Source organism: Pelodiscus sinensis, chromosome 10 (assembly GCF_052426305.1).
Source record: "Pelodiscus sinensis isolate ZL-2025 chromosome 10, ASM5242630v1, whole genome shotgun sequence".
Lineage (NCBI taxonomy): Eukaryota > Metazoa > Chordata > Testudines > Trionychidae > Pelodiscus > Pelodiscus sinensis.
This window is the reverse complement of record NC_143061.1, coordinates 23857068-23882144: the sequence shown is the minus strand read 5'-3', so window position 1 is coordinate 23882144 and position 25077 is coordinate 23857068. Positions and strand designations below refer to the sequence as shown.

General features: G+C 43.2%; 1 protein-coding gene across 2 annotated transcripts in view; it reads left to right on the top strand.

Annotated features, from left to right (window-relative positions):
* Positions 1-12175: 12175 nt before the first annotated feature.
* The window catches only part of SCHIP1 (schwannomin interacting protein 1), a 122215-nt gene continuing 109313 nt past the window's right edge, over positions 12176-25077 (top strand). Inside the window, exons 1-2 of one of the 2 annotated variants that reach the window (XM_075937799.2) lie at positions 12176-12426; positions 12733-13377. In XM_075937799.2, the coding sequence (XP_075793914.1) occupies positions 12751-13377 (627 nt within the window). In that variant the 5' untranslated portion in view covers positions 12176-12426; positions 12733-12750. Of the gene's footprint in view, positions 12427-12732; positions 13378-25077 lie in introns of those variants that run through there. The other variant, XM_075937804.2, reaches the window with a different exon arrangement.

Sequence of the window (25077 nt, the reverse complement as noted above, 5' to 3'; positions counted from 1 at the left end):
ATTTAATACACGACTTAATCACTTGCATCCTGCTTCAAAAGCCTATTAAATCTGCACTTGAAAGGGAATCCTCTGAACTGTCATTCATGCTAAAATTTGACACTCTGCGCTTGAGTCTCAACAAAGACTCTAGCTATCTCACCCATTACAAAGATAGCTTCCCCAATTATCACCTCTAATAACATTAACTCACAGACATTTACATTTCCCCACCTCTAATACCATTAGCTCACAGACATCTACCTCCCCCCCACCCCCGCATCCTCCCTCTGTTCTGAAATTTGATTTGTTCTTGTCATATGTGTTCATCATTTTTTTTAACTGTATCATTTGGTATATATGGTTGTGACAATTTTCTTCCACTATTTGATCTGAGGAAGTGGGTCTGGCCCACGAAAGCTCATCATCTAATAAACCATCTTGTTAGTCTTTAAAGTGCTACATAGTCCTGTATCAAGTATCAGTCCTTTATTTTGTTTTATTTTGTATTTTTAGTCCTGTATTTTGTTTTAATTTAATACATGTGTGTTACATTCCATATTTTTAATAATTCAGCTACGAAACCCAAATTAAAGGTGAGAAATAAGAGCTTAGTTTCATAGTTTTCAAAACAAGCTGCCAAGCAAGTATCAAATTTTCCTGTATGTTTGTGTATTTTCGTGGTGCTGGTGATTTTTAGGGTTTTATTTTATGGGTTCTTAGAAATTAAAGAAGAGGGAAGGAAAAATGAGTGGTACAAGAAAAGAGTCTGGGAACATGAGCCAGCAGTAAGGAGGGGAGACAGGGATATGGGTCCCCACAGTTCTGAGTGATTGGGGTTCACCATTCCTAGCCAATGGGAGCTGTGGGAAGCAGTGTGGACTGGCAGCCGGACTCTCACCATTTCTCTGCTATCAGCAAATATACGTTAAATTCACTGGCAAAATGTGTCTCATCCCCCTCTTGATCTGGTTCACACAGAGGATATTATTGAATGAGGCCAGAGTATCAATATATTGTGTGATGCTATAATCAGACACAGTGTCGTTATGCATATGTACAAGGGGGCTGAGATAAGGTTCCAATGGGCAACTTTAATTCAGGCTTTTCCTAATTTTTTAGTTTTGACTTTTCAACCTTAATAATCTTTGATATAGCAATGAGTGTGTTTATATGGGGGGGGGGTATGCTGTTCAGTCCTAAAGTAATTAATTAGTCACATCTGAGGACACATAATTAAGATTAAATAGAGAGGGGTTTTCTTGTTTTAATTTTGGTTTTTTGAGGCTATCATTTGGGTTTGTCTTTCCATTTATCAATTTTACCTAGAAGATTATGACAAAATATTCACAGTATCTAGCTGTCTCTGTCCAATCTAATACACATGTGGCATGGGTTGATGAACACTCTGTAGGTCAGAGAACCAATCTAAAATTATAAATCCATCATCTGTCTTTGACCCTGTTACTTATGCTGCATTACAGACTCATTGACTGATCAGATAGGGTTGCCAACTTTCACAACCGGATGTATCAGATGCCATTGCTGCAAATGGTGTCCAGTCCATCCATTTGGGTAAGCTGGCAATCCTAAAGTCAGATTATACGTAGATGGAGCATCTTTGCTATTTTCTTTAGGAAAGTTCCATCTGGGTTTAGTTATCGCTATTTTGCTCCAAAAACAGACTTATGTAGGTTTTCTGGAGAGTATATTTTATTACATCTTTTATTCAATGTATGTATGGGGCCATAGGAGTGGTTAACAAAGAGACAGGAGCTGAAATGCTTTCAGTTTGCTGACAACAACTACATTTTTTCTTTTATCTCAACCAGCTGGTGCAGTTCAGCATCTTCCCCAGTGTTTGGCTGAGACTGGAGCAGTTGATTAAAACTGCATTAGATTAGAGTAATGAAGATATGTACGAGAAGATTATATCAACCCCTCTGTCTGCCATTTGTCACCAATGTTCATAACTTAATATTGGAACCTCTGCTGCTGTTAGATGATCATATAGCAGCAATGAGTAATGCAGATGTTTTCATTTTGCATCTTTTCAGAGGTTGCAGTCATTTCTGTTAGAGGCAGACCTTGTTACCAGAACCTATGTCTATGGTACTTTAAAACTAAACTAATGCATACAGTGCATACAAGAGCTACTTATATGCTAAAAACAAATAGTCCTGTGGCACCTTAGAAGCTCAAAAATTTATATAGTATCATGAGTTTTCATGGGTAAAACCTACTTTATCAGATAAGAACATAAAAAGGGCCATACTGGGTCAGACCAAGGTCTATCTAGCTCAGTATCCTGTCTTCCAACAGTGGCCAATACCAGATGCCCCAGAGGGAATGAACAGAGCAGATAATCATCACGTGATACCTCTCCTGTCAACCATTTCTCTGACAAACAAAAGCTAGGGACACCATTCCTACCTATCCTGGCTAAAAACCACTGATGGACCTAACCTCCATGAATTTATCTAGTTCTTTTTTGAACCTTGTTAAATTCCTGGGCTTTACAACATCCTCTGGCAAGGAGTTCCACAGGTTGAGTGTGCACTACATGAAGAAAAATTTCCTTTTGTTTGTTTTAAACCTGCTATCAATAAATTTAATTTAGTAACCTCTAGTTTTTATGTTATGGAAGCAAGTAAAGAGCTTTTCCTTATTCACTTTCTCCACACCTGTTATGATGTTATAGATCTCTATCATATCCCCCTTTAGTCTCCTCTTTTCTAAGCTGAAAAGTCCCGAACTTTTCTCTCTTTTTATATAGGACCTGTTCCAAACCCCTAATCATTTTTGTTGCCCTTTTGTGAACATTTTCCAATGCCAGTGTATCTTTTTTGAGATGAGGCAACCATATCTGTATGCAGTATTCAAGATGTAGATGTACCATGGTTTTATATAGAGGCAATAAGATAATCTTTGTCTTATTCCCTATCCCTTTTTTAATGATTCCTAACATTGTTTGCTTTTTTGACTGCTGCTGCACATTAAGTGGATGTTTTCACAGAACTATCCACAATGACTCCAAGAGCTCTCTCTTGAGTAGTTATAGCTAAATTAGTCTCCATCACATTGCATGTATAATTGGCATTATTTTTTCCAATGTGCATTACTTTACATTTATCAGCATTACATTTCATTTGCCATTTTGTTGCCCAATCACTTAAGCTATGTCTACACTATGGGGCTTTATCGGAAAAAGGTACCCAAATTGCGCTTTGCAATTTGGGTACCTTTTCTGATATTTGTTTCAGAAGAGGCTTTTCCAAAATTTGGCCAGTCTATACTGGGCCAAATTTTAGGAAAAAAAAACCCCTTCTGGAAGAGCCCTTTGCATCTGCTCTTCTGGGGAAAAAAAAGGGGGAGGGAGTCCAGTTCCCTAGACGTGGTGGAGTTTTTCCAGGATACTTCTGGTAGCCCGGAAAAAACCCGTAGTCTAGACATAGCCTCAGTTTTGTGAGATCTTTTTGAAACTCTTTACAGTCTGGTTTAGTTTTAACTATCCTGAGCAGTGTAGTATCATATGCAAATTTTGCCACCTTAGTGTTTACCTCTTTCTCTAGATCATTTATAAATAAGTTGAATAGGACTGGACCCAGTATGGACCCGTGCAGGACACCACTTGTTACCTCTCTCCATTCTGAAAACTTACCATTTATTCTTACTCTTTTTTTCCTGTCTTTTAACCAGTTATCGGTCCATGAGAAGACATTCCCTCTTATCCCATGACAACTTACTTTGCTTAAGAGCCTTTGTCAAAGGCTTCCTAAAAATCTAAATACTCTCTATCCACTGGATCCCACTTCTCCACGTTTGTTGACCCCCTCAAAGAATTCTAGTAGCTTAGTAAGGCATGATTTCCATTTACAGAAACCATTTTGTCTTTTCCCCAGCAAATTATGTTTACCTATGTGTGCAACAATTTTATTCTTTACTATAGTTTCAACTAATTTGCCCAGTACTGATATTAGACTTATTGGTCTGTAATTGTCAGGATCACCTCTAGAGCCCTTTTTAAATATTGTCATCACATTAGCCATCTTCCAGTAATTAGGTACAGAAGCTAATTTAAAGGATAGGTTACAAACCATAGTTAATAGTTTTGCAATTTCATATTTGTATTCTTTCAGAACTCTTGAGTGAATGCCATCTGGTCCTGGTGACTTGTTACTATTAAGTTTATCAATTTGTTCCAAAACATCCTCTAATGACACCTCAATCTGGGACGATTCCTCAGATTTGTCACCTAAAAAGGAAGAGTCAGATTTGGGAAGCTCCCTAATATCCTCTCCCATGAAGACCTAAGCAAAGAATTCATTTAGTTTCTCCGCAAAGGTGTTATCATCTTTGAATACTCCTTTAGTGTCTCAATTGTCCAGGGTCCCCACTGATTATTTAGCTGGCTTCCTGCTTCTTATGTACTTAAAACATTTTGCTATTACTTTTTGAGTTTTTGGCTAGCTGTTCTTCAAACTCCTTTTTGGCTTTTCTTATTATAGTCTTACACTTAATTTGACAGAGTTTATGCTCCTTTCTATTTTCCTCACTAGGTTTTAACTTCCACTTTTTAAACGCCTTTCTATCTCTCAGTGCTTCTTTTATTTGGTTGTTAGGCCACAGTGGCACTTTTTTGGTTCTCTTACTGTGTTTTTTTAATTTGGGGTATACATTTAGGATGAGTTGGAGTGAAAATAACAGAAACAAAGATCTATATAACAGCTAAAGAAGTTCTTGTCAACTGTAGAACACGTTTTAATTAGGCCAATTAGGTGAGTCCCATATATAGCTTTTGATGTGAAAATGCAGACACTAATGGCAGGAGAAATTGGCTTTGTAATGCACTAACCAGTTAATGTCTTTGTTTAGGCTCAGGGTAAGGGTGTTAAATTTGAAGATAAATTCCAGTTCTCTGTAATTGGTTAATGAAATTATTTTATAGAAGAATGGCTACTTTAAAATCCATGATTCAGTGACCAGGCAGGTGCAAACATTCCCCTTCAGGTTTATGTATTACCATTTCTAATGTCTGATTTGTGTCCATATGTCCTTCATCGTAGAGACTTTCCATGGAGACATACATGGTAGAGAGGCATTGCTGGCACTTGATGGCATATATCACATTAGAGGATGTGCAGTTGTATGAGTCCCTGATGTTGTGGATTATTTGATTAGGTCCTGTGATGATGTCACTTGTATAGATGTGTGGACAGAGTTGGCAATGGAGTTTGTTGCAGGAGTAAGTTCCTGGGTGAGTGTATCTGAGGTGTGATGTGTGACTGCTGAAAAGGATTTGCTTCAGGTTGAGGGGTTGTCTGTAGGTGAGGATTGGCCAGTGGAGAATAAAGCAGCACATTTATTGAGTGAAGCATCTGTTCATGAACACTGGGTTCTCCATAACTCTAACCACCTGGTGTCATAAAGTGCCCGCTTTCTCCAGTTACACCTCTTAATCTGTCACCTGGCTGAGAGTGGAATTACATGGTTCTCCAATACTGATCAGGCCCTTGTTGTGGGCTTCTGCAATCAATTATAATTGCTTCAGCTGGAGCAATTCTGTTCCCAGTGACCAAACAACCTTCTTAAAACAAAGACTTTATTAAATGTATTAGAATTAAAATATTTTAAAAAACAGATCTTAAAAATAATAATCCAGACTGTATACACATCTGCTTTTCCCTAAGCTTCACTAATGGCTGAATCTGGGAAGTCTCAGTTCCTCCAGACTTTCTCCTCAAAGTCTCTCCCTTGACAAAAGTAATAATAAACCATCTTGTTAGTCTTTAAAGTGCTACATAGTCTTGTTTTTTGTTTCAGCAAGACCAGACTAACACGGCTACATTTCTATCACTATTCTCCCTTGACAGACTGTGACCAAAGCCCTCTTCCCTGCTGCCTTCTCCTGAGAAAGCACTTTTTAATTGTTTGGTGTTTTCTGGATCTCCGGGATATTAGTTTTGGCAAAACAGGGTTTGAAACTTGTTGGATATAGCTTTAAGGATCCTGTCTCCTTCCTGCTTGACCTGTGGCCTTTCAAGTGTCTTCCTGGGTGTTCATTGTGTTGTTTTCAAGTTCAGGCCTCTATCTCCCATGTAAGTTACTCAATACAGTCACACTGGAAATTCTAATAACTTCCTATAGTTACAGTAACTTCCCTTCATAGGTCACACACAATTTCATAAAATTATTACATCTCAGTATTCTGAGATAGTTATGGAATTGCTATGTTACAATCACAAACATCATGGCAGATTCTGTACCTGCCAACAACTGGTTTCTGTTGTGGTTTAAAGTGTTGGATTAGACATATGAGTTTAAAGTGTTTGTAACTTGACTGCTTGAGATACTACATCTCTTGTGATGCAGCTGAGATCAGCAGAGGTATCCTAGCTGTAGCTCCTTTGATTTGTAAGTAATTTTTTGGTATACTGCTAATCCCATCTATTAATTCAGGCATTTGAGGAACAGATGAGTTGCCTGCATTGGCTACCTTTTTGGGAAGACTTAGAAATAAATATTTTGGTTCTGGAGTATTAGTACTAGTATGGGGACTGAGTTATCTGCTTATTCTGCTGCACTTGTTTTTGTGCTCTTGTCTTTTCCACAAAACATTTGCAATGTTTCTAGAGCCCCAGAAAGGAGTTGGGTTTGTGTTTTAGTTGATTTGTATGAAACAATAAAGAATATTCACAATAAAACTTATTGGCTACGTCTACATTGGCCCCTTTTCCGAAAGGGGCATGCTAATTTTCAACTTCAGAATAGGGAAATCCGCGGGGGATTTAAATATCCCCCGCGGGATTTAAATAAAGATGTCCGCCGCTTTTTTTCCGGCTTGGGGAAAGCCAGAAAAAAGCGTCTAGACTGGCCCGATCCTCCGGAATAAAGCCCTATTCCGGAGGATCTCTTATTCTTATACTTTGAAGTAGGAATAAGAGATCCTCCGGAATAAGGCTTTATTCCGGAGGATCAGGTCAGTCTAGACGCTTTTTTCTGGCTTTTCCCCAAGCCGGAAAAAAGCGGCGGACATCTTTATTTAAATCCCACGGGGGATATTTAAATCCCCCGCGGATTTCCCTATTCTGAAGTTGAAAATTAGCATGCCCCTTTCGGAAAAGGGGCCAGTGTAGACGTAGCCATTCTATTTTGACTTTGATAGGACTGGCACCTGCATGTTTTAGGTGATTTTGTTAACAGGATTGAGACTACAAAGTGATTTAAGCACTTCTGAAATGTTTAGCCTTTATTTTTACACAGGGAGAAACATTTTGTAATATGTACCTTGGACAGTGAATAGGAAACTTGCTGCTTACTGAGCAAAATATAGTCTTCTGGGAGAAGGTATCGACCACTAAACTGTTACTATATTTGTACCAAATGTATTGTGTTCTTGAGCAGTCTTCACCCATGAACCTTAAAATACAGAGGCAGATAACTGAATCACAGTTGGGGAAGCAAAGATAACAAATCTCTGGCTGAAGTGGGTCTCAAACCCAGGTTTGAGTATACATCTAGTATCCATTCTGAATCAGGCTTTCTCTACTTGGTCTTAGTTAAAAAGCCAAGTTGTTCAGGAGCTTGCGAACAGGAACAGCTAACGGAGTTTGGAAAGGGAGTTTAGAGGGGAAGGTTAGAGGGCACTAGTGACTTCTGACCTTCTTTAAAACATAACTCTTATAATAATCTATATTCCAGAGGTTTAAAAAGAATCCCAGTTTATACTTAAACTTATTCATTAGAAAAATGGAGACAGAAGCCCAGCAGCAGAGTGGGGGCTATCCTGTTTATTGCGTCGAGTGTAACATGTATGATTATCTGCCCAGTGGGCGGGTGGCATATGTGTGTACCCGTTGCAAGGAGCTCCTGACCCTCAGAGACCAAGTTTGGGCTTTGGAGGCCAGGGTGGCTGAACTGGAGGAGCTAAGGGAGGTAGAGAGATATGTTGATGAGACTTTCTGGGACACTGTAGTACTGTCCCACCACCAGTCTGAGAGCCCCAGTGCTCTTAAAGAGGATAAAAGTCTCAAGGGAACAGAGCATTCAATGGGAGCAGAGGGAAACCATCCCGTAGTTGGGACCCTCCTCCCAGAGGATGTTGCAGTATCCTCTCGCACTGAGAATACTTCTGAGGGGGAAGGGAATGACAGTTAGGAAGAGGCAGGTGTTAGTAGTCAGTGATTTGATCAGTAGAAACATAGATAGTTGAGTTTGTGATGACTGGGAGAACCGTATGGTCACTTGCCTGCCTGATGCGAAGGTTGCGGATCTCTCGAGTCATTTAGATGGACTTATGTGTAATGCTGGGGAGGAGCCAGTGGTCGTAGTACATGTAGGTACCAATGACGTAGGGAAGGGTAGGAGAGATGTCCTGGAGGCCAAATTTAGGCTGCTAGGAAAGAGACGGAAATACAGGACCTCTATGTTGGCATTCTCGGAAATGCTTTCAGTTCAATGCGCAGGGCCAGGTAGGCAGGCAGAGCTTCAGAGTCTCAATGAGTGGATGAGACGATGGTGTAGGGAAGAGGTGTTTAGATTTATTAGGAACTGGGGACACTTTTGGGAGAGGGGGAGCCTATACAGGAAGGATGGGCTCCACCTAAACCAGGGTGGAACCAGACTGCTGGCATTAAACATTAAAAAGGCCGTAGAGCAGTTTTTAAACTAAGAGATGGGGGAAAGCCGATTGGTGCGGAGATGCACGTAAATCAGAGGGAGACTTCTCTTAGAGGAGAATCCATTGATAGAGATTCTCTAAGCTGTAGTCAGAAAGAGAGGAGCGGAGAGGGCAAACCATGGGCCAGAGCAGACAAACAACCGCATACAAAGGAATCCAATGCATCAGGGAAGGGCAGACAAATAAGCAGTGGCAAATTTTTAAAGTGCTTCTACACAAATGCTAGGAGTCTGACTAATAAAATGGGTGAACTAGAGTACCTAGTATTAAATGAGGAGATTGACATAATAGGCATCACTGAAACCTGGTGGAATGAGGAAAATCTGTGGGACACAATCATACCGGGATATAAAATATATCGAAAGGATAGAGCAGGCCGGGTGGGTGGCAGAGTGGCCCTGTATGTGAAAGATAATGTAGAATCAAATGAAATAAAAATATTAAGTGAATCAACATGTTCGATAGAATTGCTATGGATAGTAATTCCATGCTCCGATAATAAGAAATTAGCAGTAGGGATATATTACCGACCACCTGACCAGGACAGCGATACTGACTTTGAAATGCTGAGGGAGATTAGAGAGGCTACCAAAATAGAGAACTCTATAATAATGGGGGATTTTAATTACCCCCATATTGACTGGATACATGTCACCTCAGGAAGAGAAGCGGAGATAAAATTTCTCAATGGCTTAAATGACTGCTTCTTGGAGTAGCTGGTGCAGGAACCCACAAGGGGAGAGGCAATTCTCGATTTAGTCCTGAGTGGAGCGCAGGATCAGGTCCAGGAAATAACCATTACAGGACCGCTTGGGAATAGTGACCATAATAAAATAACATTCAACATTCCTGTGGTGGGAAGAACACCTCAGCAGTCCAACACCCTGGCATTTAATTTCAAAAAGGGGAATTACACAAAAATGAGGAGGTTAGTTAAACAGAAATTAAAAGGCACAGTAACTAGAGCCAAATCCCTGAAAGCTGCATGGAAACTTTTTAAAGACACCATAATAGAGGCCCAACTTAAATGTATACCCCAAATTAAAAAACATAGCAAGAGATCTAAAAAAGAGTCACCGTAGCTTAACCATCATGTAAAAGAAGCAGTGAGGGACAAAAAGGCATCTTTTAAGAAGTGGAAGTCCAATCCTAGTGAGATAAATAGAAAGGAACATAAACACTGTCAAATCAAGTGTAAAAATGTAATAAGAAAAGCAAAAAAAGATTTTAAGGAACAGCTAGCCAAAAACTCAAAAAGAAATAAGAAAATGTTTTTTAAGTACATTAGAAGCGGAAAGCTTGCTAAAAAACCTGTGGGTCCCCTAGATGATCGAACTATAAAAGGAGCAATCAAGGACGATAAAGGACAATTACAGACCGGTAAGTCTAACTTCAGTACCGGGCAAATTAGTCGAAACAATAGTAAAGAATAAAATTGTGAAGCATGTAGAAGAACATAATTTGTTGGACAAAAGTCAACATGGTTTCTGTAAAGGGAAATCCTGTGTTACTAATCTACTAGAGTTCTTTGAAGGGGTTAACAAACATGCAGACAATGGAGATCCAGTAGATACAGTATACTTAGATTTTCAGAAAGCCTTTGACAAGGTCCCTCACCAAAGGCTCTTGTGTCAATTACATGGCCATGGGATAAGAGGGAAGGTCCTTTCTTGGATTGAGATCTGGGTAAAAGACAGGAAACAACGTGTAGGAATAAATGGCAAATTTTCAGAATGGAGAGGGGTAACTAGTAGTGTCCCCCAAGGGTCAGTCCTGGGACCAATCCTGTTCAACTTATTCAAAAATGATCTGGAGAAAGGGTTAAACAGTGAGGTGGTAAAGTTTGCAGATGATACCAAACTGTTTAGGATAGTCAAGACAGAAGCAGACCGTAAGGGACTCCAAGAAGATCTCACCAAACTGAGTGATTGGGCAACAAAATGGCAAATGAAATTTAATGTGGATAAGTGTAAAGTTATGCACATCGGGAAAAATAACCCCAACTATACGTACAGTATGATGGGGGCTAATTTGGCTCCAACAAATCAGGAAAGAGATCTTGGAGTTATCGTGGACAGTTCTCTGAAAACTTCCATACAGTGTACAGCGGCGGTCAAAAAGGCAAATAGGATGCTAGGAATTATTAAGAAAGGGGTAGAAAGTAAGACTCAGAATATCTTACTGCCCCTGTATAAAACTATGGTACACCCACATCTTGAATACTGTGTACAGATGTGGTCTCCTCACCTCAAAAAAGATATTTTGGCCTTGGAAAGGGTTCAGAAAAGGGCAACTAAAATGATTAGGGGTTTGGAACGGGTCCCATATGAGGAGAGGTTAAAGAGACTGGGACTTTTCAGTTTAGAAAAGAGGAGACTGAGGGGGGATATGATAGAGGTATATAAAATCATGAGTGGTGTGGAGAGGGCCAATAAAGAAAAGTTATTTATTAGTTCCCTAAATAGAAGAACTAGAGGACACCAAATGAAATTAATGGGTAGCAGGTTTAAAACGAATAAAAGAAAGTTCTTCTTCACACAGCATGTAGTCAGCCTGTGGAACTCCTTGCCAGAGGAGGCTGTGAAGGCTAGGACTACAATAGAGTTTAAAGAGAAGCTAGATAATTTCATGGAGGTTAGGTCCATAAAAGGCTATTAGCCAGGGGATAAAATGGGGTCCCTGGCCTCTGTTTGTCAGAGGCTGGAGAGGGATGGCAGGAGACATATCGCTTGATCATTGTCTTCGGTCCACCCTCTTTGGGGCACTTGGTGCTGGCCCCTGTCAGCAGACAGGCTACTGGGCTAGATGGACCTTTGGTCTGACCCAGTATGGCCGTTCTTATGTTATGTTCTTATGTTCTAAGAGAATAAGAATGACATTGCTTAAGTGGCTGCACTAAGGCACTGCTTCTGCTGCTAGGTAAGTCAGGCATTAAGTGATCCAAAACATTCTTTACAATTACTCAAAGAAAACTTGTATCCCTGAGACAGAGGTATGATTACAAAGTGTGCTGAGCTACTTTGGCTTGATGATACATGTAAATATTTATAATATGTGGCCTTATTCCTCAGTTGCTGCACACTATTTTTGTGTGGCTTTGCTTTTGTAAGAATAGACTTAATTTCGTGGCTGGAGTCCCAACTGTACATGCTGGAGGGCTCAAAAAAGAAAGTAAATGAATGAGAGCAGAATGGGTGTTTGGATTCCTGCCAGCCAGCAGTCCCTTTATCAGAAGCTGCTCCAAAGTTCATAGGATCAGACTGCGTTTCTTCTCCCACAACAAAGGGGAATACATGGCTTTGTGCCCGTGCCTTAGCTGAGGGCCCCTAGAGCGTCTGCTCGCGAGCCAGGCTCTTGGTGCACACGGGCAGAAGGTGCAACCCTGCGGCGTTGGCTGGAAAGGGGCAGTGAAAAGAGACGCCCAGCAACGCCACGCAGGGTCTCCCCCTCCCCACTCCCTGCCTGAGCTGCGGCTCCGCGTCGTGCCCGGCTGTACCGCAGGGGGCGGTGTGAGCACCAGCCTCCAGTTGCTCCTTACGCCGGCAGCGTGGGGACGGGACTTCATGCCACGGCTGCCGGCCGCTCTCCCCCCCACACCTCTCGTTTCGCTGCGCTGCTGGGCAGCGGGTCCCCCGCTCAGCAGCTGGTAGCGGCAGCCGGGAAGTTGCGGCAGCCGCCAGAGGAGACAGCTGCTGCGCTGTGGGGCCGGCGGCCGCCTCCTGACCGCGCCATGGAGCCCTAACGAAGGCTCCTGCCCCTCCCCGGGGGTGAGCGCGGGGTCCGGAGGGAGGGGGACCCTCAGACCCGCTCCCCCGACGCGGGCGCAGATGTTACCTCCGGCCGCGGGGCGGGGGCAGGAAACTTTGGGCGAGTAGGGGAAGCCGCTGGTCTGGGGGCGGCTCGCAAAGCCCCCAGAGCAGCCTCCCTCCCCTCCCCCGTGCAAGTCTGGAAGCGGCGCTAGCCGGGGAGGCGCACCCGTGGCTCGGCTTTCTGCGCCCGGAGGCGACGAGCTTCCCGCGGCGGCGGGTTCCTGCCCTCTAATCCGCTGCGTGTTTCCTTCTCTCCCCCCCCAGGATTCCCGAGAGGATGGGATGGATTTAGGAAGCGACGCTTGCAGCAGCCGCTCCAGCTCCGAGTCCGGCTCCAGCAAAGTCACGCCTTGCTCGGAGTGCAAATCCTGCCCCTCGCCCAGCAGCCTGGACTTGGCGGCCCTGGAGGACTCGGAGGAGGAGGGGGAGGATTACCTGGGGTACGGGAGCAAGGTGCCTGCCGCGTGGGAGGAGGACGGCTGCGATGCCCGGGCTGCCACGCGAAGGAGTTTAGCCGCGGAGCCGGAGGATGTGAGAAGCCCCGGCGCCTCCAACCCCATGCCGCCCCCCGCCCCGAACGGCAACCCCCCGGCCCAGCGCCCGCTCCCGCCCCAGGACCTCCGGCACAACGGCAACGTGGTGCCCTCCGGCCGCAGGACTGGACGCCGCGAGGCGGGCGGGCACCAGGCCCGTCTCCAAAGAGCCCAGCCGCCTGTGGGGAGGCTCCGCGGTGGAGGAGGGGTGGCCGGCGGGCACCCCTTGGACAGCTCCACAGGAGGGGCTTGGCTGAGAGAACAGGAGCCCCAGCTCCCGACTATGGACTGGGAAGCGTTGGAGAAGCACCTGGCAGGGTTACAGTTTCAGGAGGAGGAGATACGGAACCAGAGCCAGAAAACAAACTACACCTCAGTAAGTTGGTCCCCGTTGTCTGCAAGGGCTGTGGGGCGGGAGCTAGGGCGGGAGAGCCGGAGTAAACGGAATTACTTATGGTGACAAGACATGTTACTAGGCAGTGAGTCACGTCCCTCGCCGAGATCCATACGGAGCATTGCCATAGATGGTAATTGGGCAGATGGAAATCGCAGTTGCCCTTTAATTGTGGCGGGTTTTTTCCACCCTTCCAACCTAGGAGGCAGGCGCCCCCCGCCCCGCCTACTTAGAGAATGCAACATTGTTTCTAGTAAGAAGCTTCATTGTGTGTGAGTCTAGAGCTGTCCCCTTTCCTGCAGATCTGCAAAGAATTTCTGTCTTTCTGCAGCCTCTCTCATTTGTTCAGCTGTGAAGGAATAGCTTGATTCTGAACTGCCCTGAGGATCAGGGAGCGTGTGTGGGTTGAACAGACCGAGCTGGTGACTCAGTGACCATTTATAATGTATTGTGAATGTTGAGATTTTGGTGGGGCTCGATGACTCTTCCTGTTTCTTATCAGAATGACACCTGTCTGGCTACAGAAAAGCCAGACAGAGTGGGTGGCATCAGGAAGGGGAGTGAATGGAACAAACATAAGCAGGAATCTTAGGCTATTTAGTTCTCTTACCATTTATAACCTGGCCCAGGGAAAAAGGCCGGTATCTCCTTTTTGAAGGGTGTTTCCCTGGTTGCTTTATTTTCTGAGGTATAGCAACAATTGTAACCTGAGAATTTCAGTATGTACCTTAACCAAGAAGGATTGCATACTTTAGCTAGGTTAAAGTATGTGGCAACATTTCAATATGCTTTCATTTGGTACCTTGCCTTGGGGTGTGGCTTGAGAATGCAGGGCCTCAGGCTACTGGAAATTGGATGCCTGCACTTTGACTTCAGAGCATAAGGACAAGTAACAGCATTTCTCAATGTAATTGGTATTGCTAATAGTAAAAGTGAGGAGGGGATGCTTCCTTTGTTTTGTAGAACTTGGTTTTAAGACCCCCCCCCCCCCCACCTTTTGTATTTCCTTTACCTATGACAGATTTTCCTAGGTAGTCTTTTAATCAGCATTCAGCAAATATGATCTTTAAATAGCTAACAAAAATAACCTTTGGACACAAAGTTATTACATTGTAAGAAAAAAAAAGCCCTTTCCTTGTAACTGGCTTAAATATCTTTTTATTTTGAACAGATTTTAGAAAGTATGAAGCTAAAGAACAAAGTTTTGTTGGTAGTCTGTGATTGTTGCAACTGTAACAAAATACAATGGCTTTTAGTTTCAGTAGTAAGATCTGATGTCACTTTGTTTTAAGCATCGCATAGCCTCAATGAAGATTTTATATACTGTATTCTGTAAAAGTTGTCTTTGTGAGCATGTATGTGAATGTAGGTGCCTGCACTGTGAGGGATTAAACGGTGCTGACATTACTATACATAGAGCCCTACCAAATGTATTGTTCATTTTGGTCAATTTCACGGTCATAGGATTTTAAAAATAATAAATGTAATTATTTTCGCTTTTTAATTCTGAAAGTTCACACTACTGTTAATTGTAGGGGTCCTGACCCAAAAAGGAGTTGTCACGGGTGTGGGTGGGAGGGATTGTGGTACCTCTGTCCTTACTTCTGTGCTGCGACTGGTGGTGGCTGATGGCCAGGAGCCAAACCCTGAAGGCAGAGCCATCTCTAGCAGCAGTTTAGAAGTAAGGGTATGATATTGACACCCTTACTTCTGTTTGCTTCTGGTATGGTGCTGTCTTCAGTGCTGTGTGCTCAGTCAACAGCCACCACTCTTTGGGCGCTCAGCTCTTAAGGCAGAAATAATTGTGGCAATACTGTGCCCCCTAAAATTACCTTGTGACTCCCCTGCAACTTCCTTTTGGGTCAAGACTCACAATTTGAGAAACAGTGGTCTCTGTGAAATGTGCATAATATAGGGTAAAAGCACACAAAAGGGAGAAACCCGACTTCATGATGCATTTTTTTCCATGGCCATGAATTTGGTAGGGCCTTACTTATATTGTTCTGAGAGCGAATGACATGCCTAACTGGCCAGAACAGTGGTATTTCAATCCTGGGCTGCTCTTGAACAAAGATTTGTCACACAGCATGTATATATGTATTGTGTGAAGGGACTTTGTTCAGCTCTAATGGCTAGATGAAAACATTAAACATGTTTTCACTTGTAACCTGACTCAGCATTTGAACCCAATCCTCCAGAGATTTAAGAACCACAGTCAGAATGGAAACTACTTCAGTTATATAACCAAGGTGGATTTATGTAAATCAAGGTGATTTAAATCAAGTTTCCCACTGATACTTCACATATTTCTTCAAACAACAGTGCACATCTAATCACTAAAACATTAGTTTACAGCTTAGTACAGAGTTTTACATGTAAGTGGGTATACTTTGTGTAATTTTTTTAGATAACTTGATTTTTATTAATTTAGGAAATAGTACATCATACTCATTATGTGTGTCAAACTGCAGCTGTAGCAGCACTACATTAAGACTGGTAAGAACTAAATCACACACAAAAAGTAGCACTTATATTTTATTAAACTTTCACATTTGCAATTGCAGCAGTGTCTTGAATTGTCAGCTGACACTTGCCCTCTTTTTTAAAAAAAAAATTAATCTTATTAAATCTAACAGACAAGTCCTCAAACACTAAATGTACAATGTCCTTAAAACTTCTCCAACTAGCTTCCATTTTCCTCACTCCCACTGTTATTTCGATGTGGATCCAATTCCAAGTTATCAAAAAAGCTAAGACTGACTGTGATTAGAGTGCACTTAATTTTGGAGTAAGCCCCATTGACAATAAGTATAGGATGGGGTTCCTTTGAGAGAGCTGAGTTATGCTGAAATAAAAATAGGGAATAGATTTATGGCATCACCATTTTGGCAATGATGTTGCGAAATAAGAGGGATGTATTATGTAATATAAAATAAGAAAATGACACTCCAAGGCAACTGGCAATTCTAGATTTCTCTTATTGCAGCTTTCTGTACTGTACCTGGATGATAGATTCTAAACCTAGTTAGCTAATCCTTATGGCTTGTTTAATTAGTTAAGATAAACTTTTTTTTTTCTAGCAACATTCAACATAACAAAAAGCTTAGGAATTTACTAGTTAAATCACACTTATACTAAAAAGGCATATAAAGAGTCTTGAAGAATGATGCATTCCAAAGTTGATCCATATTGTTCTTCAGACATATCCACATCTTCATCCACATCATTTGCTCCCAGTAAGCAATTTTCCTTATGATGTTTCATTCTTGCAGCTAGGCCCTGTATCATCAACATCTTGTGCTGTTTACACTTGACACATTTTCCTTTTTCATCTAGGAAACATATTTCTTCACAGTATTCCCAGAAAAGCATCTCTTTTACACCCAGCAGCCATGACAGTTTTTCTGTAGCCAAAGTGTAGGGGAATATAGGAATCTGTGTGTGTGCTGAATAATGCAGGACAATGTAGCACTTTAAAGACTAACAAGATGGTTTATTAGATGCTGAGCTTTCGTGGGCCAGACCCACTTCCTCAGATCAAATAGTGGAAGAAAGTAGTCACAACCATGTGACTGACTAATGTTTTTCTTTTTTCCCAGTCCACTCCACTGTTCCTTTCTATGGTGCCTCCATCCTTTCCTATACATTGTCTCTATCTTTAAAACAATGTCTTAACTAACTCTGCTCTGCTTGGCCCCAGGTTCACCACCACATAAGCACTGAACAAAAACAGTTCTATCCAGTCTTTGCACATACTAGAGAAAGAAAAAGCCCAGAACTTTCAAGAAGCAAGATATGATTATTAGGCTGGACAGAATAAAGCCATTAATTCATTTTTATGAGGCTTAGTGTAGGTGAAGCATGTTTGTGATTAGATTTAATTGTAGCTTTTATTTTTAAATGAGATGTTTAGTATTGATGATTGATAAAGTCCATTTTTTTAAATCATTGATTTTTATCCACCTTGCATAGAGCTACAGTACTTGGAATGGCAAATACAGTATATTGTGAAATCTCATACTACTGTATATGATTTAGTATATAAAGTAATAATTTTGGAATCTTTAAGGAAGAAAAAGAAACTAGCACATTTATTCTCTGATAAGCAGGTATCAGTGGTGGGTTGGCTATACAGCACTGTATGCAGGGATATATGTGATCTCATTCATTAAGAATCTTTTTCATAATATGTACATTAAAAGAAGGCATGAAATCTCCATATTCTTTAGAACCGCTGAAGGTGCATTCAAATGCTACTTTGTCTTGGGTAGTGTAACCAGTATATCTTGCATTAACTTCTGCCTTATAATTTCACTTTGCTAGGGCTTGATTCTATAAGGTGCTCTGGAACCTGATTTTTTATTGATACCTGCTGAAAAGATGGCCTTAGTCTACTAGTCAGGCATCTAGGACTTTGATACCATACTTACTATTTTTTGAAATGTCTTGGTTGAATCATTCCTTGACAATTACAAATTATTTTTTTGAAAAAAACTTGTGGTTATTAGATATTGTGATTAGGCCAGTCTAGTAGCATGACAGCTGCCATGCTGTGCATTTTTAAAAGACTAGACTTGGAGCTAAGGATGAGCTAACAACAACATGGAGAGACTGAGTTTGAGAATAAAATCCCTGATCCCATGACTTTTTAAGTAATCTTGTAATTGTGGCTTATTCAGAAACTAAACTTTTTATCGGAAGAAGTGGGTTGTGCCCATGAAAGCTCATGGTGCTATAGGACCACTGTTGTTTTTTTAAAAAAAGTTGTTTCTAACCTTTATTGTTATGAGGATAATCTCACCAATATAAATTGATGTAGTCTTACTTTCAGTCACTCAAGCTTACAGAAAACCATCTCTAACCCAAGTAGCAGTAGCAAATGTAGGACCTCTTTTTTTTTCTAGTTATATGCTTATCTAGGTGAGGTGTTACGCTGAACAATTTTTGGCTCATTGCCATTTGTAATTCTAGCAATTACATTTAAGGAAAAAATACTAATTGGACACAGTGCACTAAAAAAATAAAACAAACCTTGCCTGTCTTGGGCCATGTCAAGGGGAACCTTGTCCGCCCCGCCAATGAGGATGGAGAAAGTCCGCTGTGAACCCTCAGACTCCTGTTCTAGATAGGGTGTCCTGCAGGACAGTAACAAGGGTGAGGCGAGTGAGGCACTTGCCTCCGGTGCAAACCAACCTTTCTCTCGGCTTCTGGGTACTTCGGCCATGTGCCCATTGAGTCCCCGAGTGCACCCTGCAGGCTTCCTGTCCCTGTTCCTTTCTTCCCCAGTGCCTGTCTTTACGGAACAGCAGTTCTCACCCACCCTGGAACGTTGAACCCCCTGGGCTGCAGCTCTGTGCCCTGGCGTGGGGCCAGTCGGGCAGAAGAGACACGGCTCACGACCCACAGGTGGCAGCCTGCCGGCTCCCCTTCCCTCCCCCCCCCCCCCCCGGTTTTTTTTTATCCACTCCAGCTTGGTGTCTGAGCACTGCCTAGCAATGGCCCTTGGGGTGGGAGGCGGGGAGGGACCCATGTGCTGTGTCGGGGTGGGCAGGCTATCCAAGCAGCCCTGCTCTGTGGGTGTCGCCTGCACAGCTGTTTTCACTATTTAAAAGGGAAAAGGCTGTGATGGGGGGAGCCTGCAATTAGGGCTTGTGCATCCAGCAGAAAAGGGGGGATGGTCTTTTAAATTCCCTTCTCCTTGCCAGCAAAAGGTCCATTTTTATTGCCCATTGGGTGCAATTCATCCCTCTGCAAATCCTTGGCTCCCAGCCCCACACTTTATCTCCATCCCTGGATGGGGAGGCTAGTGGGTTAGCACCCAGAAAATTTGACTTCCTTCCCCACCGCTCACAGGACTCCTGCCCCCCTTGCACAGAAGCACCACACCATCCTCTTGCCCTTGCAGTGTCCTTGCTGGCATCATCCCCATTGAGTGAGCCCCAGGCACCTGCCCCAGCCCAGGCCGGGCAAGAGAACAAACGGGCTGCAGCTCTCCACCCTGCTTTGTTGCCTGGGGTGCACAGCCCAAGAGTAGAGCAGCTCTTCCTATTTTTAGAAGATGCCCCAGCTCCCCACAGCTGTAGCTGGGCTGGTTGGATGTTGACTGCGTTGGAAGGGGCCAGGGCTGGCTGGCTGCCGGATTGGAGAGGTTCAAGGTGTAGATTCCTAGACAGGTGCTGAAATCCGTAAATAGCCCAGCCCCAACACTCAGTGTAGAAGGGGCCAGTGGAACTAACATCCTCCTAGCTGGTCTCCAAGGATTGTGAACTGGAACGTGTCCCAGCCTGCCCTGGGGACCTGCTCCCCCTTGACCTGCAGTCAAGGTGTTGGTGGTGAAATGCTACTGGGGGCGGGTACAGGAGTGAACGCCGTGCACCCGATTTGCTCTAAGAATCAAGCCCAGACCTTTGTTAGCCCAGACCTGCCCCCAGCAAGGTCCTGCCCCAATGGGATCTAACAGGCAATATTTCTCTGTTTGTCAGTGACTGTGGCTTCTTGCAAAAGAAGTTTTAGTAAACTAAAATTAATGAACTACTACCTTCGAGCATCGATGGGTCAGGAGGGATTATCAAATATGTCCATCTTATCAAAAGAACATGAGGTAGCAAGTAATATTAATTACAACCAATTATTGATAAGTTTGCCTCATTAAAAGTGTGCAAAGTACAATTATAAACAAATACCTAATAGTACCTGACATGGTGATATTTTATAATGATATGTATTAATGGTTTGTTTATGCAGATCTCATAACTATAATAAATTTTGTTGTTATTGTTTATGTATTTTCTCTTTTTCTACGAAATAACTACTGTGAATATATAAACATGAGGAGGTGCAATTTTATATTCTTGCCTCAGGCACAAAATTAGCTAGTTAATGGCACAAAGCCTAGGTACTGCAACCTATGCTCAGGGCAGTATGTCCTCATGGCCCCAGAGTCCAAACATTCCCGCTTTCATAGGATAGTATGGTCTAGCAGACAGAGTCTATGCACCATGCAGCTTAGTGGCCTCAGAGTTTATATACAGTACAGCCCAGCAGCCTCAGTGCAGCTCAGTGGCTTCAGTCAATATGCAATTCCCCCTTATTCAGGGTATTACCTCCCGATAGCCTCAGAGTTTACACACACAGGATAGCCTAATGGCCTCAGAATCTATACAGAGTCTCTCTGGGATCAGGGTAGTACAGCCCAATGGCCACAGAGTCCATATATAATAAGCAAATCTCGCTCCCCACCCCCATGTGGGTATCTGAGGAAGGGAGAGAGAGGGATCCAGGCCCCCTCTCTCCACCAGGTCCCAGTCCAGAACCCTGTTAGCAGTGGTGCCTATTGCCTCAAGCTGAGCTATCCAGGAGCAATTTCCTACCCTGGGCTACTTCCTACTGGAGCTTGTCAGAAGTCCTCTCCGTCTTCGTGCTCAGGTCCCATGGCTTCTACTAGAGCCCCTCTTGGCTTGGCTGCTGCTGTTTGGTCTGGTTAAAGTTAATGGTTAACTAATTAAACAGGATTTTACATCTCTAAAGTACACTGTGTTAGACTCATTTTTACTGATCTTCACTTATTAGAGAAAATCTAGAAGTAAATACTGGGAAAATGGAGGATCAGAGCTATCATGACCAGTTTCATAACTATTTTGCTGTGCTCTCCTGCAGTAACGTTCTCTCTAACCCCCATTCACTCAGCTCTGTTCCATCTCCAGGAAGGGTTTCCCCTAATTTCTTGGGATGGCTTCACTATAATTAAAAATCTATGGTTAGCCTATGCCTGTTAGTAGGTTCACAGGGCTTTGGCTAAGAAACCACTTAATTATAGTGTAGACATTTAGGCTCATGCTAGAGCTCAGGCTATAGGACCCTGTAATGTGGGAGGGTCCCAGAACTTGGATTGCAGGTGGATCTGGAACATCTACAGTAGGGGTTCCCAAACTCTTTGATACGGGGACCATTAAATCCATTCACAAGCTTTTGGAGGACCGGTAATATTCATTTCCATATTTTCATATTCATTAAGCAAATGATTAATATTCAAATAAGTTGGTTTTGGTCCTTCCAAAGCCCCCAGTGTCAGCTTTAGCAAAGCTTTTGATACAGTCACCCGGGATATTCTTGCCAGCAAGTTAAGGGAGTATGGATTGGATAAATGGACTGTAAGATAGACAGAAAGCTGGCTAGACCAAGGTTTTCCAAACTTTTTATTTTAGTTGGAACCCGGTTTTTTTTTTAGTACTGTTTTTTGCAGCCCAAAAATATAAAGGCATATTCAATAAAGAATGAAAAATGAATTACATTTTCCACTGTTTCACCCGGCTACATCTTCCACTCAGCCTGGGCCAGGGCTTGGGGGACCTGGCACTGCACAGGCCCTGCAAGAGCAGGAGCAGATTGGGGGTAGGATATCTGGCTAGGAGGGAGGGTGCAAAGAGGGGTAGGGTTGTCAGGTGTCCGGTTTTGTACCAGACAGTCCGGTATTTGAGGGTTCTGTCCAGGAAACAAATTGAGAAAATATTGGACATATAAAATGTCTGGTATTTTCTCATTAGGTAAGTTTTATTGTTATTAGGTGTATCAGTTTGTAGTTGCGAACTGCCTGGCTGGTAGATGTGCTCAGGCTGTGTGAGTGTGTCTACCAGCCAGCCAATTTGCAACTACTCGAACGGGGGGGGGGGGGGGGGGGCAAAATGGAATCCCCAGAGCCAGACTCTCACATGCTTTGCTCTCCCCTGCTGCCCCTCCAGTCAGCTCCACTTCCCCCAACCCCCTCCTGGCTGGCCGGTTCTCCCCCTCTTCCCCTCCCAATCTCCCCGCTGCCCCCATCCAGCCCTGCTTCTGGTGCCGGTTCTCCCCTCCTCCTTCTGATCTCCCCCTGCCCTCCCCCCCCCCCGGGGCAGCCCTTCTTCCACTAGCCAGTTCACTTCCCTTCCCCCTACTCCATCTCCCATTTCAGCCCTGCTTCCGGCAGCCGGTTTTCCCCTCCTCCTCCTTCTCCCGATCTCCCCCCCACAGCCCTGCTTTCTGGCAGCTGGTTTTCCCACCACACACATACTTTCTCTCAGCCTGCCCCCTTTTCCCCCCGAATCTGAGATCAAGTGTGTCCGGCATTTTTTCTAAATTCACCTGGTAACCCTAGCTACGCCTCTGCCAGGAGCCCAGAACATCCAGCTGCATCCTCTGCCCAGCCCGGCCAAGGGCTTGGGGGATCCGGCACCACATGGGTACTCCGGGAGCCCGGAACACCCCAGCAGCCACGCTGATGCCCGGTATTTTTTTCCCACAGCCCGGTACCGGGCCACGGCCCATAGTTTGGGTAAAAACTGTTTTACAGTACAATTAAACAACACTGCAAACCCAATTCAGCTAACACAGGCCAGCATTGGATGTCTAATGGCAGGGGTGTTGGATCAATGTGCATAGTGGGGGTGCTGAGAGTTGTTGAACCAAACTGGAAATCCTGTATATAGTGGAAACCACTTCAAGCCAGGGGGTGCTGCAGCACTCCTTGCACCCTAAGTTTCATCACCAATGTCTAATTGTACTTTAAAGATGCCCTTCAAGGTTGGGGTCCGCATGTTTCTTCCCCTAGTGTTTCTTAGATGTTGAGGGTTCTCTCCAGCCTCTCCCTGTGCTGGACATGAACAGTCCTTTTGCCCCCATCATCCAGCCTGTTAGAGCTGTTTCTTCTTGTATACCTCTTCTTGACCACCAAGCTCTAGTTTGAAGTGAATTTCTCCTAATTTTTCTCAGGTTTTCTAAGAGGATTGGAAAGCAGGCAGAGCAGAGCACAAGTGCCCCTTTCTACTCTTCACCTTTCTGTCTGTTGTAATGTGAGAGCTGCAGATCCCTCTTCTTAGGACAGAGCTGCTGCTGCAGGTGAGGAATTGAGACACAGAGAGATCAAGCTGCTTGTTCACAGTCATACGGGAAGCACATGGAAGAACTGGGAATTGAATCCAGGTTTCCAGAGTCCAGTGCCATCAACACAAGCCAACTCTCCTTTTCTTTATAACACTCCTAAAAATATTACATAATTAATTCTAGGTTATTTGTAGAAGCCTGTGACAGGAACTTCAGGTATAATAATATTAAGTAAAATCTGAAGCCTTAAAAGGATTCAGATAAAATTAGCTGATAATACCTTAGCAGCTGACCCCATAAGTCAAATCGGCCATCCTAATGCTAGGTGACTCACTTCTTAAGAGAGTTTTATGAATCCAGATAGAAACTATTTTTTTCCTGAATTGAAAGTGTATATTATTTAATATATAAATATTCCTTGCATTGCTGAAAACTTGTTGTTTTACCATGAGAATCTTAGATTGAAACTGATTTAAAAGTAACTGACTGAAAACTAAAACTGACTAATTTATTTCTATTGCTGAAGAAAAATTAGATTTAAAAAGAATGAGTTGTAGTAATCTTAGAATAGTGTTGTGTGTAGTGGATTTAGCTTTGATTGTTAGTGGTTCTTCTAAAAGTGAATATTAATAAGACTTCCCTGCAGATTCCATGAGACGGTATCGAAAGAACAGCCAGCAAAAGTCTGATTAGAAATTGGGAAAATCCAGAATTCTTTTGGAATTAGTATTTATTTTTAATTTTTTAGCATTTACAAGAGAAGATTCTACCAACTACTAAAACTTAAGCATTAATTAATACTCTGCTTGCCTTATGACTTGAGTACTGGGTGAGTGACAAATTCCCTTTATCTAATAGTTTATTCGATATTTTAGGTCCCCAGTCTCCGAAATACTCCAGGTTATAATAGGTTATCTTCCTCTTCAGAGTTTTGTTTACTAACTTGAGATTGCATCATAAATTCTGATCCAATGGTCCTGTTCACTTCAATACTCATGTATTTGAAACCAGTTTCAACAACAGCTCTGACAAGACCCTACTGTAATTAGGAACGCGAAGGTTACAGGTTACATGTAGCCCAACCTTCCCTCTCCCCACGCTGTTGTCTCTATCAGAGGCAGTAGTTTAGGGAACTGTTGTTTAAGCTGGCTCACTGTGAGCACAAGGTGATAAGGGGCATCCTGAAGGTAGGGTGGTGGGGTGGGTCCTGGTGTGGCTTAGCGGATAGGCCCTTCTCCTAGGGGTTCTGACCCTGACCCTGGGAGAAGATGGACAGAACTGACAGAGGGAGCAGCACAGGAGAAGGGCGAACAGGTGGGAGCTGGTATGTGTGAGGAGCCTGCGCTAGCTTCCCGGGGAGCCACCTTCCCCCCCCCCCCCCCCCCCCCATGCCTGCGCATGTAAATGTGTAACTGCTGAAATTTTCAGTCGTTCAGCATTTCCCAAAACAAATGCATTTTAACATCCCTAACTTTAATACAGTTTGCATTTATTTCTCACACTAATAAAAAAGTTATGTTAAGAACTATGCTAAAGTCCTGCTATAGAAGGGTAGTTTGTCATGCTTTCTGCTAATAATGATTTTTTTAAAAATCCTATCTGTACTGAACACTTTACCTTTATTTATACTTATTCCCCACCATCACCCTGACATTTCCCATTGTTGTGCCTCCCTGTAGCAGCAACAGTGGAAGATCCAATTTAATCATTGTTTCCTTGTCTCCTCCTGTTTGTCTTTTGTTAGATTGTAAGCTCTGGAGCCATCATCTTTTTGCTGTGTTTGTATCATATCTAGCCTAGAGAGATCCAGCTGTAGACCAGGACCCT